Source organism: Cyprinus carpio, chromosome B21 (genome assembly GCF_018340385.1).
Source record: "Cyprinus carpio isolate SPL01 chromosome B21, ASM1834038v1, whole genome shotgun sequence".
Lineage (NCBI taxonomy): Eukaryota > Metazoa > Chordata > Actinopteri > Cypriniformes > Cyprinidae > Cyprinus > Cyprinus carpio.
The window spans coordinates 15,911,857-15,927,845 of NC_056617.1; the positions used below are offsets into that span (position 1 = coordinate 15,911,857).

General features: G+C 37.7%; 1 protein-coding gene across 1 annotated transcript in view; it reads left to right on the plus strand.

Moving 5' to 3' along the window:
* The window catches only part of LOC109098313 (neuronal vesicle trafficking-associated protein 2-like), a 30,162-nt gene extending 20,567 nt beyond the window's left edge, over positions 1-9,595 (plus strand). Inside the window, exons 4-5 of the mRNA XM_042747802.1 lie at positions 7,467-7,577; positions 8,451-9,595. Coding sequence (XP_042603736.1) covers positions 7,467-7,577; positions 8,451-8,642 — 303 coding nt within the window. The 3' untranslated portion in view covers positions 8,643-9,595. The remainder of the gene's footprint in view (positions 1-7,466; positions 7,578-8,450) is intronic.
* The last annotated feature ends 6,394 nt before the right edge of the window (positions 9,596-15,989 follow it).

Consider the following 15,989-nt stretch of genomic DNA (forward strand, 5'->3'; position numbering starts at 1 on the left):
GTCATTAATCACTTGGTCTTCGGAACACAATTTAAGCTATTTTGGATGAAAACCTGGAGGCTTGTGACTGTCTTATTGACTGCCAAGTAAATAACACTGTCAAGGCCCAGAAAAGCCAGAAAAGTATGAGAGGCATCGTCAAAATATTCCATCTGCCATCAGTGGTTCAATCTGAATTTTATGAAGTGACAAGAATACTTTTTGTATGCAAAGAAAACAAAAATAACTTTTTTCAACAATTTGTAGCGCCATTTTGGAGAATATCCACAATTTCTTAATTTGGGTTCCGAAGAGGAACTAAGCTTTTACGGGTTTGGAATGACATGGGGGTAAGTGATTAATGACAACATTTTCACTTTGGGGTGGAGTAACCCTTTAAAAGAGAGTGTGGCTCATGCAAGTAACACATGCATGACTCAGACAGGCACAGTGAGTGTGTCGCTCACCAGGACAGACTGCTCTGACTTTTGAGAGCATGAGTCTTACCCCGCTTCGCTCACTTACCACCTTCATTAATGAAAACGGTTCTCCCCGTCAACTCTCCTGTTTCTTCCCTCCCAGTAGCCTCGTAGAAAGAAACAGCCAGGGCAACGGGACTGACTTGTTTGGCATGAGTAATCTCAGACCAGCACAAATCCCGCGTGCTTCATTCTCCCAACAATGCCTCGACTCGCCAGTGTATTTTGTTCGTGAGGATCAGCATCCCTCGTCTGCAGTGAACTGCTTGATTTCCTTCGGCGGATTTGGGGAGGAAACTGTCGCTGATGACTCCATGTAGCTGACAGCTTCAGATGCACAGGAGTGGGCATGTTCTGGTGAGGACCCCTGCAACCTTCCTTCCATGGATTCTGCACGTGCCAGCATGGACAGCAAGCTGATTCGCATCCTCACGAAAGCTGTGGAGGATCTCAGTTTGACTGGTTGGCTCCTGAAGAGCTCTGCCCACAGCAGATTAGACAAGTGGTACCTGAAGACAGAAGGCTGTCAGCGATCCTCCCGTCAAAGGCCAGCCCCGTTCTTTCTGGAGGTTCACAACAAACTCATCAGGACGTGGCGCACCCCTGCTCGGCATGTGTTCATTCCTTCACACTGAAGAAAGGGGTTATAGATGGAAAGATTCTCCCTCTAAAAGAGGCAGTTACTGTGCATCACTGCCCTCCATTGACCCTGGGATTGAAGGCCCATGCAGTGCATCCATGCAAGACCTGCAGAATCTGCAGATCTATACGATGGCAGTGCAAATTTTTCCAGGCCCAACTTCTCTGCATGACGGACGGGTCTGGCCTCAGTTCTGATGCCTTTAAAGGGAGAGTTCAGCCAAATATGAAAATTCTGTCATTAATTACCCTCATGTCGATCCAAACCTGTATGACCATTCATCTTTCAGCAAATTAAGATATTTTTGATGAAATCCAAGAGCTTTCTTACCCAGCATAAACACAAATGTGACTGAAATGTTCCCAGTCACAGAAACGCAGTAAAGATGGAAAAATAGTCCATGTGACATCAGTGGTTCAACTGTATTTTAATGAAGCTACAAGAATACTTTTTGTGCACAAAGAAAACAATTTTTTATTCAACAATTCTTCTCCCTTGAGTTACCTTTCCTTGAGGTCTTGCGGGTTTGGAACGACATGAAGGTGAGGAATTATTGACAGAATTTTCATTTCTGGGTGAACTAACCCTTTAAGGACCTGGGCACAGTGACTGACCTGGCTCTGTGCACTACAAAGACCACAGTGCAGGCAATCGACAAGGCCTTTGGTTGAATCTAATGGAGATCAAGGACACTTAGAGGATCGCCTTCCTGGACTCCCCTGTTTCCCCCACAGGACTGTTCGGCCCTGCCATGGGTGGATTTGCCAAGTGTTTCACTGCAGCAAAGAAGTCAGCACAAGCCATGCGTCACTTCCTCCTAAGGCACTCCAGCTCGGCAGCTGGTCCAAGTCACCAGAAGGCTCCATCCTCCCAGCAGACTGAAAACGGTCTGTCTCCTGCCCAGCCTCAGCCCAATTCTGAGCCTGTGCTCCAACAATGCCCTCAGACGGCTAAACGCTTCCCGTTTCTTAAGTGCCAGGGACCCTGCCCCAGAATGACACTGGACTCTGAGATGCAGAAGCCATCCTGATCCCAGTGCAGAGAGGAAGAGGAGAGGGCAAGGTCCCACCGAGGCCGGACTGCCGTCAAAGAAGTCTCACACTCACTCTCCATCCCCCTGCTTAGCTCTGGGCGATGGAAGCTCTGCTCAAGCAGGGCCCCTCCTTCTTACACAGCACACATCCAAGCAAACTACCACTGTGATAGTGGACCCAGATACTCGAAAGAGCACTTCTCCTTTTCACATTACCATATGTCAGTGTGCCGCTTCCTTGTGATGACCTGCCACTCGAAAGACTCAGACTGAATGCCACCAGGCTTTGAAAGCCATCACAGGCATGTCAAGCTGGGTCATGCAGACCGTAGAACTAGGTTACACGCTCCAGTTCGCTCACAGGCCTCCTCATTTCAGAGGTGTCATTCAAACTTCGATTCAGGACAATGACTCTCTGGGACGAAGTGCAAAGTCTGCTTGCAAAAGGCGCCGTAGAGATGGTTCCTCTAGCAAACAGCGAGTCTTTTACAGCCACTACTTCCTTGTTCTCAAAAAATGACAGGCTCAGGCCCATCCTTAATCTCAGTCACCTGAACTGCACTCTAATGAAAAGCCTGTTCAGGATATTGACTTCGAAACACATCCTTGTGTAGATATGCCCTAGGGGCTGGTTTTTATTGGTGGATCTAAAAGACGCTTACTTTCATATCCAGATAACACCCAATCACAAGACTCTGGCCCATCAAAATACAACGAAAACCGTGGAAACCGCCCTCAGTCCTGTCCTTTGGGTTGACTCTGGCCCCGCACACTTTTACGAAGTGCGTGGACATGGCTCTTCCCCCCTGAGGCAGATGGGAATCCACATTATGAATTACTGTGACCATTGGCTTGTGTTAGCCAGATTAGCCAGAGGAGGAACTTCTTGCTCACAGGTCGCTGCAGCTTAGCCATATAGATCATCTAAACCTAGTCATTAAGTTCTTGAGGGGAGCTTGGAGATCGAATCTGCCTCATCCTCATACTGTGCAGACATGGGACTTATCCACAGTCCTTAGGGCCCTATGGGGCCCTCCCTTCAAGTTGCTCCAGTTGGCCTACTTATGCCTCCTGTCACTTAAGAGCTGTTACTTTCTAGCTCTAGCGTCAGTCAATTGAGTGGTTGATTTACAAGCACTGTCAATCAGTGCTTCTTGAGTTTGGTTAGCTCATATAACATCAAACCATGTAAATTATTATTATTTTTATACTTTATTCTCAAGTTCATATTAAGAAATTCTTTTAACTCAAAAAGCAAAGTATGCTCCTTTCCAATTTGTTGTCTTTAAAATACAAATCTTGTTTAATCCTAGTCTATCTGTAATAGAAGCACATTTAAAATTGGAATATAATTTAATTTCATTCACATGTGTTTCATAAATACATAGTCCATTCTGGATTACAATCAGCCATCAGAATAATACATTTTATTATTCTAGCTGCTGTGAGAAAAGGCTATAAATGACCCACCACCTGCAGGATCCTCAACCCTTCCCCCGATCCGGAACCCTTCCACCGGCAGATCCCGAGCCAAGTCAGCCGGCAGTTCCCGAGTCAAGTCAGCCGGCAGTTCCCGAGTCAAGTCAGCCGGCATTTCCCGAGTCTAGTCCGCCGGACGTTAATGTGGCAAGCCCGCCGGACATTAATGTGGCAAGCCTGCTGGATGTTAATGCGGCAAGCCCACCGGACATTAATGTGGCAAGCCTACCAGCCCCAAAGCTTACTCCAGTGCCAGCTCCTAGAAAGCGCCTTGTTGTGCCTGCTTCTCCAGAGCTCGCTCCAGTGTCGGCTCCAGCCCCAGAGCTCACTCCAGTGTTGGCTCCAGCCCCAGAGCTCTCTCCACTGTTTGCTCCAGCCACAGAGCTCGCTCCAGTGTTGGCTCCAGCCCCAGAGCTCGCTCCAGTGTTGGCTCCAGCCCCAAAACTCACTCCAGTGCCAGCTCCTTGAAAGCACTTTGCTGTGCTTGCTCCTCCAGAGCACCTTCCAGTGCTAGCACCAGGTAAGTGCTATCTTGATCCCGAGTTAAGCCCAGGGAGGGCTCCTGATTCCCCGTTAAGCCCAAGGAGGGCTCTTGTTTCCCAGTTTAGCCCAGGGAGGGCTCCTGTTTCCCCATTAAGCCCATTTTCAGGCCAAGACGGGGCTAGGGCTGGGGCCGCGGCCTCGGAGGCTGCTCTGCCATGGCCTCCCGAACTACCTGTTCCACCATGGCCTTCCAAGTCCCCTGCTCCACCATGGCCTCTTGAGCAGGGCTCTGAACCAGTTCAAGGAACGAAAACAAAACTGGAAACGAATAAAATTTTGAGAGGAACAGAACCAGAAACTAAATAAAATTTTATAGTTCAGAACAGAATCGAAAATTTGAAATGGCCATTAACCGGTTAATAACGTTATTTTATCGTTCCATTTAATATTTTAAATTTGCTGTCAACCAATCACGAATTCCAGTAGTATGGCCTATGCAAATGTGACGCTGAAGCCAACGAGTGAAATGTTCGCTCAGCTGTGAGCTCATCATAGGTAAGTCGCAATGGCAATGCACAGCCCTTAGAGTTTATCTGAGGATAGTGTAAGATGAATTCAACAGATCACACGCACCTGCAGCGCTTCTGTGAATGGAGAAAAAAGAAAAACTATAGGCTTACATAAAAAAGGAATATAGGCATATACACTAAATATATTTCACTTAAATCATATTGACAGATTAACAAAACGAAAGAAAAAATGTGCTAAATTACGGTTCATTGTGACATGTTCCAAACAGCAGAGAGTAGTTCTCTTTATTTTGCAAAAGCTTTACAGTTTAAATTATTTTGTAAAAGCTTGACAGCTTTGAATAAAGTCTTGCTTCTGTATAACCAACCAGCGCTGGTATGACCATTGCGCCGACGCCTTACACGCACACACAACATAATTAAGTTATTGGCTAACGTTACCAGATCTCTCTTTTTTCCTTTTCTTTTTGAGTAAAGAAAATGCTGTACTTTATTATTATTGTTATTATTATTATTATTATTATTATTATTATTATTATTAGGCAAATTATAGGCAAAGAAAATTGTTTTTAAAAAATAAAGTTATTAACCGGTATTTCTTCCACCCGAACCGGTTTCGGAACGGTAATAATATCAGAGGAACGCAGGAACTCCGTTTTCAAGCCCTGCACATCTGTCCCTATCGGGTACCGCTACCGTCTCGTGTCTGTCCTGAGGGACCTCCAGAGCACCCACCCCCCTCCCCATTGGATGTTATGTGGCGTGAAGACATGCCTAATGGAGGGGGATGTTATGTCAGTGTTGTGGACTTGTGTTTCCTTGTTTTACCCCTGTTGTAGTTCCTGTTTTCATTATTTGGTCATATTTCATGTGCCTGTCATTAAGTTTATTTGATTCCAACTGTATTTCCCTTGTTTCCTCTATGTTAATTAATTCCCTCATTTCCTCACTTGTTACTTAAGCCCTGTGTTTTGTAGTCTCGAGTGTCTGGTGTTATGTCTTCATGTCCTTCTGCATTCCAGAGCTGTATTCTGTTTTATTTTTATATCATTCAAGTCTGGTTTTGAGCTACTCCCACGTCTCCTCGTTCCCTTGCTCCCTGTGAGATTGTGACAACTGCAGCTTTAATGAAACATTTCCCTCGACACTTATCTTGGATGGATTTTGTAAATTCTTTCAACGTCATCCTTCTAAACACTATTATATTATTTGATAGTCTTGGATCCTAGTTCCCAATTTCTAAAATATGTATTTTGTCTTATGGCTAAGGCAGATTTTTTTTTTTCACTTGTTTTTCTTAAAAACAGTGAAAAACAAATCTGCCAGTGATAGAACACAAGAAGTTTTGATGTTGAGTTGAATTTATGATTTATATATGTGTGTGTTTGCCTTAGATTTTGTCTAAAATTATGTGTTTTAGGAAGTAGCATAATGTTGCTTTCTGTTTTGGAAAAACCTTTGTATCTGATGCCATCCAGTTCAGAACCACAATATCTGTAGAAACATTTCCATTAATCTGATATTCACTCTCAGACATCCAGTTCAGTTATACCCCCTCTGTTTTCTTAAAATCAGCTACACTAGTGGGACAAAAATACTGTCCATGGTGCTGTGGATTCAGTTGTTAATAGTAATTTTGATACAAGATGGCAGTTTTTATTTTATTGATTTAGCGGAAGGGTTGCAGCACTTTTCTGACAGCACAGGCATTTTTCAGTATCTTGGAGAGATCTGAAATATTCAGATGTCAGGTGGTTTTCTCTCATTTATCTTTCATTTCCATTTGCATAATTCTAATTAGTCAGTCCTCAAAAACATCCATTTGCTGTTTTTTGGACTAAAAAGCTATAAGTGGCATGAATTTTTACAGAACTAGTCGCCCCAGACAAATTAGTCTGGTCTGGTCGGGAAATGGCTTCTTTAAGCCTGGGATTTCTAGATTGGACCTCATAGATTTATTGTATAAGCTGCTTTATCGAGACAAATGTAGTGTGACAGATTGAACTGCATCCTGTGAGGTGAATGTACTTGAAGATGACAGTGATTTGAAAAAATGTGTGATCACACTATTCTCCCTCTCGGACCGTTTAGCCCCAGTTCTGTCTTTGCCTTTGCAGAGGTTTAAAGAACCATCAGAGAGCTTGAAATTGGAAGTTGTTTTGCATTTGTTTCATAATTGACACCCATGCAGTGTTGATGTATGACACATTTTTGAATTCATATATAATATGTGAGAACAACATAAATGTGTATCTTTCATGGGGGTATCATGTATCCAACTTGGCAAAATATAATCAGAAATATTTCTTATGACTTTTAAACAAACATTGGACATCGAAATATTACGGTTACTAAATTCTAAATTCTGAATTTATTTTCTCTAAATTTAAATAGAGATAAATTCACTTGAGAAGCAGATTCACTTCATGTTTTAAGACTTATTTTAAGGTGCATTTTGAATATCATTTTTTACATAAATAATAATGGAAAAAATGAGCATGAACTTTGTTTGGTCACATTTGTCAGGATTATGAACTGTCTGTGTTGTGTCCCACTCCCAATTTTACTGGTTTTAAGATTTCTAATGTAATGTCATTTTTTTTCAGGTCTGTTTTATTCTCACAACTATCTTTGCAATGTACAAGGTTATGACCATTTGATCTGAATTTATGCATTTGGCAAATGCTTTTTTACAAAGTGACTTGCATTGCATTTCTTGCTTTTCCCTCATGACCTTGGCATGGTCTACTGTTTGAGCTACAAGTAAAGTGTCAAGCTTAAAGACTTCTAGAATAGCCAAAAGGGCATAGGTAATGAACTTGTGTCTTTTTTTCCACACACAGGTGACCATCCTCATCATACTGGCCTTGGCCTTTCTGGCCTGCATAGTGTTTCTGGTGGTGTACAAAGCGTTTACCTATGACCACACCTGCCCTGATGGCTTTGTGTATAAGGTAAGTAGATGAACACAATATTTCTTAATTTCTTCATTTTCTTCATTTATTAAACTCATTATTTCAAAACTATTTAAACCGTAAATTAAAATTAAAATTAAATACAGTCTGTAATGGTTGTTTAATTTGACTAAACTACTAATATCTGAAAATAAGAATAATCCAACTGTCAGATGTTACGTATAAATGCAGTTACTTAGAGAGAAATACTGTAAATATATACTGCTGTAAAATTCATATATTTATTCAAAATTATATTTTTGCTCACTTTGTTTTTGATACTAATGCTCACTTTGTTTTTAGACAAAATTTAACAATATTAAAGTCCAAAAAAAGCAGAATTAAAAGACCACTTTGTACACATTTATAACTATAAGTGCACTTTGTGATAGTCAAATTACAATTTTTACTTTAAAGTTCATTTTAAATGTTTCAGTGTCGTTGATTATAATTCAACTATAGTGTTATAACTATAACTTTACTGAATATTACACTTAAAGTTAAACAATTTTAACTGCATCTTCATTATTACAGATGTGTAATTACAAATGTATATAAAAACATGACATACAACTCTAAATAGAAATAACATTGAAGTATATTTTAGTTTACTGAAAATGTGACACATATTAACAATATTTTAAACACATATGAAGTTATTATAACTACATATAAAGACACTTAATATACCTTCTTAAGTGATTAGTACATTAATCTATGATGACAGAATTATAACGATATGCGTGATGCAAATTTGTCCCGTTGAAGCATTTAAATGATAGTCTTAAAGAATAATAATGTTCTTATGCTGACAACAAATTTGGAGTCAAAATTCATAACTCTAATGTTGCATATTCCTATTTTTTCCAACAGCACAAGCGCTGCATCCCTGCTTCACTGGAGGCCTACTACACCGCCCAGGATGCCAACAGCCGTGGCCGATTTTACACTGTCATCAGCCACTACAGCATGGCCAAGCAGACCACCTCCCGCTCTGTTTCTCCATGGCTTCCCGCTGGAAGTGCCCAACATGATGTCAAGCCTCCCAACACAGATAGCCAATGAGATTTTCCACGCTGCTTTTTTTTTTTGTCATCACCTTCATCACGCAATTCCCTAATCCCCAAATATTTCCACCAGTTAATTTGTTTCTTTTATGTCCAGTGTTTAATTTTTTTAGCTGCATAGTTTTAATTTATTTTTTTATTATTATTTATTAATATTTATTTTTGTTGTACTTTTTTTTTTTTGTATTTAATACTCAACTATTGTTTGTACAAAGGCATGACTCTGCAATCTTGTCAAGCGGTTTCCCCACAATGTCTGTGAGTGTCAATGACCCATTATGGAAGCAAAATATCCATATGCCCCTTATGTAGTTAGCTAACAACAATCTTGAAAGGCATGATAAAACAGGGAGTTTTGTGCTTTTACTTCTGAAACAGCAGAAAATATACATACATGCTCTCACGTTAGAATATGAAAACAGACACCCTACTTGCTAGACTCATTTTTATGTACCACCTATTACAACATATTATTGAAATATTGATATAGGCCAACAATAAAATGGCAAAATAACATATTGTGAATGTACAGAATGTTATGGTTCCTACTTTGAACCTCGATGTAAATAACTCATGAGAGCAATTACCCATGGTGTGTATGTTCGTCAGACACATTGTAATATTCTCACAGTTTCTCAATGGATGGAGGTGTTTAGAGCTTTGCGACTTGCTTTAGCTGGCGTCTATGCTTGCATTTAACCAGAGGCGAAACCTTGGACTCTTGAGATGATTTGGTGAAATGTCTCATCTGAATTCCTGCCAAAGCTTGATTTTCTGCTATGTTTGGTCACTAGTCTGCTCTTTTTCCATTTTTATATTTGTTGTCAGAAAAAAAGGGATTTTTGAAAATCTTGTGCTGTTGTTAGTTGAGATGTAGCAAAGCCTTGAGTATTTTTGATTGTGTATCCTTTAGGTTCAAAATAATAAAGATATACAAGGTGTTCAATTGTTGTCTTTTGGCTCCTGTCGTTTTTTTTGGTTCTTGATTAGTAGTGGACACAGTGTGTGTAATAAAATCATCTTCAGATGAACTGGGAAATCTCAACAACAAATATAGGAAAGGAAAATCACAAATGACATCTAGTCAGTATCTCCATTTTTCTCTTGGTTTTCCTTGACACTAATGAAATTAAATGGAAAGCAAACCAACATTCCAAATTTTTGGTCTTATTATAAACAGACCCACTTTTTTTCAAAAAGAATAGTGCTTCTATTTCATGTGCACTTCTAGTTCACATCAAGTATATTAAAAACTCTGCTTGAATATAATGTAATATTGGTGAAGTAGAAAGCAAAAAAATTTAACTTAAAAAAAAACTTCAATGCTGCAAACTACGCTAATAATGTCTAAAACATTTACTTTAAAGTACATCTTAAAGTATGATTTTATAATAATTATTTAAAGAAGTAATTACGGATATAAATGCAAAGATGGACTTAAGTCCTAAAACCAGTGTTGGGAAGGCTACTTTGAAAATGGTAACCATTACAGATTACAAGTTATCCTATTTAAAATGTAATAGTAGTGTAATTAAACTACTTTATTAAAGTAATGTAACATTACTTTTGATTACTTTTTTTTTTCAACTGTTAATCATTTTCAAACATTTACACCAGGGTTTGCCCTGATATCTCTTTGTCTCTCACCAGGGCCATCCTTAGGGGGTTGCAACTGGTGTGGTCGCACCTGGCCCCGTGCTTGAGGGGGCCCCGTGGCGAACGGACTGTTTTATTTAATTCCATTAAACGAACATATAGTTATGTATCCAAAATCAGTGAGAACAGATCAGTCAAAAACACCACATTAACTGATAAAGTTAATAAATAAAACAGCTGAAAGAAAGAAAGAAAGGATGATATCATTTGTTGTCATTATGACTTTTTTGTCATAATGAATTTTCCTCTAATTGATACCTAAGTAATTCATTAACCATAATAGCAACACAGCAATAGTGTAAAAAAATAGAACATTTAACTGCTTAAAACAATGTCCGATGACTTGGTGAATCTGTCAGAAATCATTCCGCTGATTCAAAATGATCACATTTTCTCTCTCCTGTGTGGGTCTCATATGAGTGAAGCACAGCAGTCGCACATTAGACTGACAGCTGGTTTATTTCTGCTTGGCTAATTAGCAGCCCTGTTCATCTAGTCTGTTCTTAGCTCTCCTTCACCTCACATTCTCTCGTGCTGAGAAGACTGAGCCGCATCCTGAATGTCAAGATACAGATCGAAAAACAGCTGCCATGGATGCACTGATTCTGTAATACTGAGCATTTGGATTAAAAATATAGTGAGTATTATTATTAAGAAACTGAAGATGTTTATTTGTTTCTACTAGACAAAAGCAATATTAAAAGGAGTAAATGAATACTTCTGCTGAAAGTCAACACAACAGCATTTGAAAGAAATAGAATTTCTTAGTGAAATGCAGTTCTGGGTCAAACTTAATATTCACTGGTAAAAAATTAATTTAATAATCAAAAATGCAGGGTGGCTCTTGATTTGTGCCATCATAAATTGATGAGATCATGAAAAGTTGGCTACTTGTTATTATTTATATGTCAGTCGAAATGGAAAGTCATTTTAAGTTATTAAAACAAACTTTTTTAAAAAAATTTTTTAATTTTTTTTTTTTAACGTGCTCTGGTGAAGTGTAGAGGAGCTTAAAAAAACAAGCTTGAATGTTTATTTCAAGTCCCCTAAGGAGTTTTCAGAGAAACATTTCAGATGAAATTGTACTCAATTAAGTCTCATGAGCTATGAAAGAGCAACGTATGAGCAAAAACATTTTCTGGCTTTATTCTTACAGAGCATTCATTCAAAAGCCTATATTAAACTGCACTGTACTTGAAAAGATCCAGATCTGTGAGAATGGTGTTCAAAAGATCCTTTGAACTTGTTTTATCATTGATCAGATATGACACTTAAGGACATTTGCAAATCCTTCTGAGGTTTTAGATTTAAGAGGATTTTCTCAAAGTATAAGGTAGATCAAGCCATAACTGCGCTGGTGGAAAAATTTAGTCAAAGAAACAAAAAATCTCACAAAGAGCAGTGAGCTAATGAGATCATATAACTTGTTCAAAACAGCTGCATGGTCTCCCAGCTTGGCTAAACTGACAAATACCTCAAACCCTTCTAAATCCCATCAGAACAGACTAGGCTTAGGCAGGCTGGCTGAAGCTGGCTTTCAAGGTGAACATCATATTCTTAAAATGAAAAGTGTCCCTTAATAGTAAAAATAAACTTTCAGCAAACAATAAAGTGTTTCTTTTATTTTTTAAGGTCCCTTGACTTCATGTCTGTGGTTTTACCACAATGGAAATAGGCCATTCAAAAAGTCAGGAAATTTTATTTGGACTACTTCCTGTCATACTATGTTATAGTCTGTGGTATTTTTTTTTTTATAAGAGATAGTTGCTGATTTATTTTAATAAAAATTCTGAGAAATATAATCAAATATTTCCAAAAAGTCCCATCACCATAAAACAATCACAATTCTGAACATTTCTAAAATGTAAATAAATACGCTACATCTTTGGTTTTAATTTTACACTTATCATGGGTCTTCAGTATTTCATTAAAAATATAAAAAATTAATGTTATGCTTTCATTTTGATGTAGTATAATTATGTTTAAATGCATAGAAATAAGTAAATTAACAACATGCATTTTGACAATTTCTGCCACCCCCTTTGAAAAAGATTTTAAAATTTAGCATATTTTTTAAAAAGAGCACTTATTAGTGAGATAATATTCTTTCAAATAATATACTTCAGTTAGTGCATTGTTTTCAGACACTTAACTGCATGTTATTCACAACTGAATGAAAATGTATTATAAAGTCATAAAGTTTACATTTATATTAAATGAGTGAATTTAAGTAGGACCTACGTAGAGATGTGAAACATTTATTGTAATTACACATTTGTAGTAAAGTTGCACATTGAAAATATATTTATTTCAAGTGTAATATATAATAATACACTACTTTACAGTACTACAGTACTTTTAGTACTTTACATGCTGTGCTTCAGTTCAGTTAGTTAACATCAATATATATAAATAAATAAAAAAAATATATATAAAAAACAATTATTTAAAACTTTTAATATGACATCAAAGTGCACTTTTAAGAGTGTACTTAAGTGTGTTAAGAAAAGTACACTTAAATGGCCTTTAATTTCATTAACATTATATTATCTGCAAGTAGTTTTCTTAAAAAATAAACTACAAGTGCACATTCAGTACAATTATGTGTGCTTCTTTTACACAAAGGACAGAATAATACATATAGATGAATTTAAGTTTTACCATATAACTAATGAAAATACTACAAACCTATAAACACACACACACACACACACACACACACACACACACACACACACACACACACACACACACACACACACACACACACACACACACACACACACACACACACACATTTCAGCATTTCCAAACCCTTAAACAGAACATAATAATCACATTCAGGGAAAACACAAGAGCACTGAAGTGCCTGGGAGGAACAGGTCCAGTTAAATTAAGGTTTAGCAAATTGTGATGTTTCACTGTTGCTATGGAGCCAGCTGAAGCATCGAGCTTTTGTGTCTCACCACAACCTGTGGCAATGCACTTATGACGCATGTGAGGAAAAGCACAGTGGAAAACAACACGTCAGTATTTGTAAGTATAATTTATTTGAACACTAAATGACAAACCGAAATGCAATCTAAGTACTTCAGTTTAAGTCAGTCTAATGGCATTAAAAGAAGTGTATTGATATGTCCTTTATAATAATCAATAAAAGATTCTCTGACTTCCACTCTCTCTCAATATATATATATATATATATATATATATATATATTGTATATAAAAAACTGCCCTAAATGAGTGTGTAAAGATCATTTCACAGTGGTGCTTGTAATTTGTAGTGTCAAGAAATAGGACTAATGCTGTCCCTCTGGTTTTCATGCATACTTAAGTACTGTGACAGATCCAGTTGGACTCTTTTTTTACTCTGATTGAGTCTTACAAACATGTATGACTTGATAAATGTCTCTTTCATCTGCGTAAGAAGATGAATCTGACATACTATGACTGCAGAGCCTATGGCTTAAGGAAATGGATTTGCTCCCTCAAGAGGTTACAGCAAATTTGTGTGTGTGTGTGTGTGTGCATGTGTCCTGCTGTGCTCCTGTCACCCAAAAGCTGTTGTCTGGCCACAAGGAGGGAGGTAGCAGGTCACCCATCACGACTTAGTAAAGCAAGCAAGGTTAAAACAAAATCACAGAACACAACAAATTTACTGAATGCGAAGCTCCACGACACCCCGTTTTGTTTTTCCACAGATGACTCATCTCAACAGGAAGCTCTCCCACGGTGCTGATGCCAACCCCCTCTAACAGGGTCCCAACAGACTTCTGATTGTGACATCTGTCACCTCATTTTAGGCGAGAGCGTAGTTTGGTGCTCAAATGTAGCACGAGATGTTTCATTTTACATAGTCAGAACTTGACAAACGCTACAGGCGATACACACACAGATATTAAGGTCTACACGAAGTGGCATTCACAACCCAAAACTTGTAATGTACTGAATTTCAGCGTGAAACAGAATATCAATGAGGGAAAAAATGGCATGAAAGAATGGTTCTTACAGGGTAACTGCATGGAATTTACACTTGTAGTGTACTTCAGTTCTTTAACATATATTTAAAATATTATAAAATGTACTTTGCTTCATGATTATGTTTTTTTTTTAACAAACTTAACATTAAAAAGTGCACTCTGTAGCAATGTCACACTGAAAGTTTTAAATCATAACTTTTTATAATCTTTAGTCGTGCTTTAAAGAAGTACGCTTATTTTGATGCGTTGACAAACATAAAACATAGCACATGGAAAGTACTTGATTATAATTGTAGCTATAATGCTCAGGTACAGCTATTAGCATGTTAACTTAGTCAGAAAGGCACAGTATTGGCCTGAAAGAGAAAGATGGGGGGGTAGGGGACCTGTAGAAGCAGACCATTTGTACGAATGTCTGCAATAGTGCCCCTTGTGGCAATGCTGACAATAGCATTCACATAGTGACATATTTGTGAATTGTTTTTGTCAACCTAAGGCCAGGAATGTTTATTAGGAGGCTAAATAAGGTCAAATATGATTAATTGTCTGCTAAATATACACTACTTAAGCTTTCTATTACCATACAAATGTTCAGATAATAGTAAAACATAGCTAGGATTAATGATTCTAGCAGCAATGACTTTATTGCTCTAACATAAAACTCTAACCTCACACTACTTGTCCTTGAGAGCATTTTCTTTTCCAAAAATGTGTCTGGCTCTTCCCATCTTTTGAGTAATTCTTGGTTCTCTATTTTGTCTTTAGGGAGGGCACACTCATGGCTTGTGTGTAATTTTGGTGTGGCCTACTTTTCATTGCTCGCCTGTCTGCCTTCCTACCCATAGGCATTGTGTTCACCAGTAGCACTTGGGCTACCATTAAGACCTTATGCATGCATTATTCAAAACCAGAGGATGGTTTATTTATGTACATTATGCTTCTTTTTTTGAGCATGGGTTGTTTTTACAGTCTTAAGTCTGCATTTAGTCAGAGTGCCTTTGAAAATGGGCAGTGGAACAAATAAAAAAACATTTTTATGTTTGTTAGTTTAATAGGGTCTAAAAAATACATTGCATTATAATAATATATCTTATGAGTTTTTAAGCATTCTAAAGGCACATTCACACTAGGGACAATAATTATAACTATAAAGTTGTGGTAATCATTCTAATTCACTGACAATAGTGAAATCCACACCCTAACTATAACAATAATGTTGGAACAATTTCATTGGAATCACTTTCACATCATGTCTTCCAGCTAATGAACAATAAAAGCATTGATATCAGAATCCAACCGACTTCACAGAGCTTGAACATTTAAAGTGGCAAACGATGTGATCACAGTGTGGATGGACCTGATCACAACAGACAGTAGTGTCTGTCAGGATGAACTGCAACCACTACACTAAAGGCTGGGTCAGGGATGTTTTATATATATATATATATGTATATATATATATATATATATATATAGCCTGCATTTATTTGATCAAAAATACAGAAAAAAATATATATACAGTACAGACCAAAAGTTTGGAAACATTACTATTTTTAATGTTTTTGAAAGAAGTTTCTTCTGCTCATCAAGCCTGCATTTATTTGATCAAAAATACAGAAAAAACAGTAATATTGTGAAATATTATTACAACTTAAAATAATAGTTTTCTATTTGAATATGCTTTAAAAAAAATAATTTTTTCCTGTG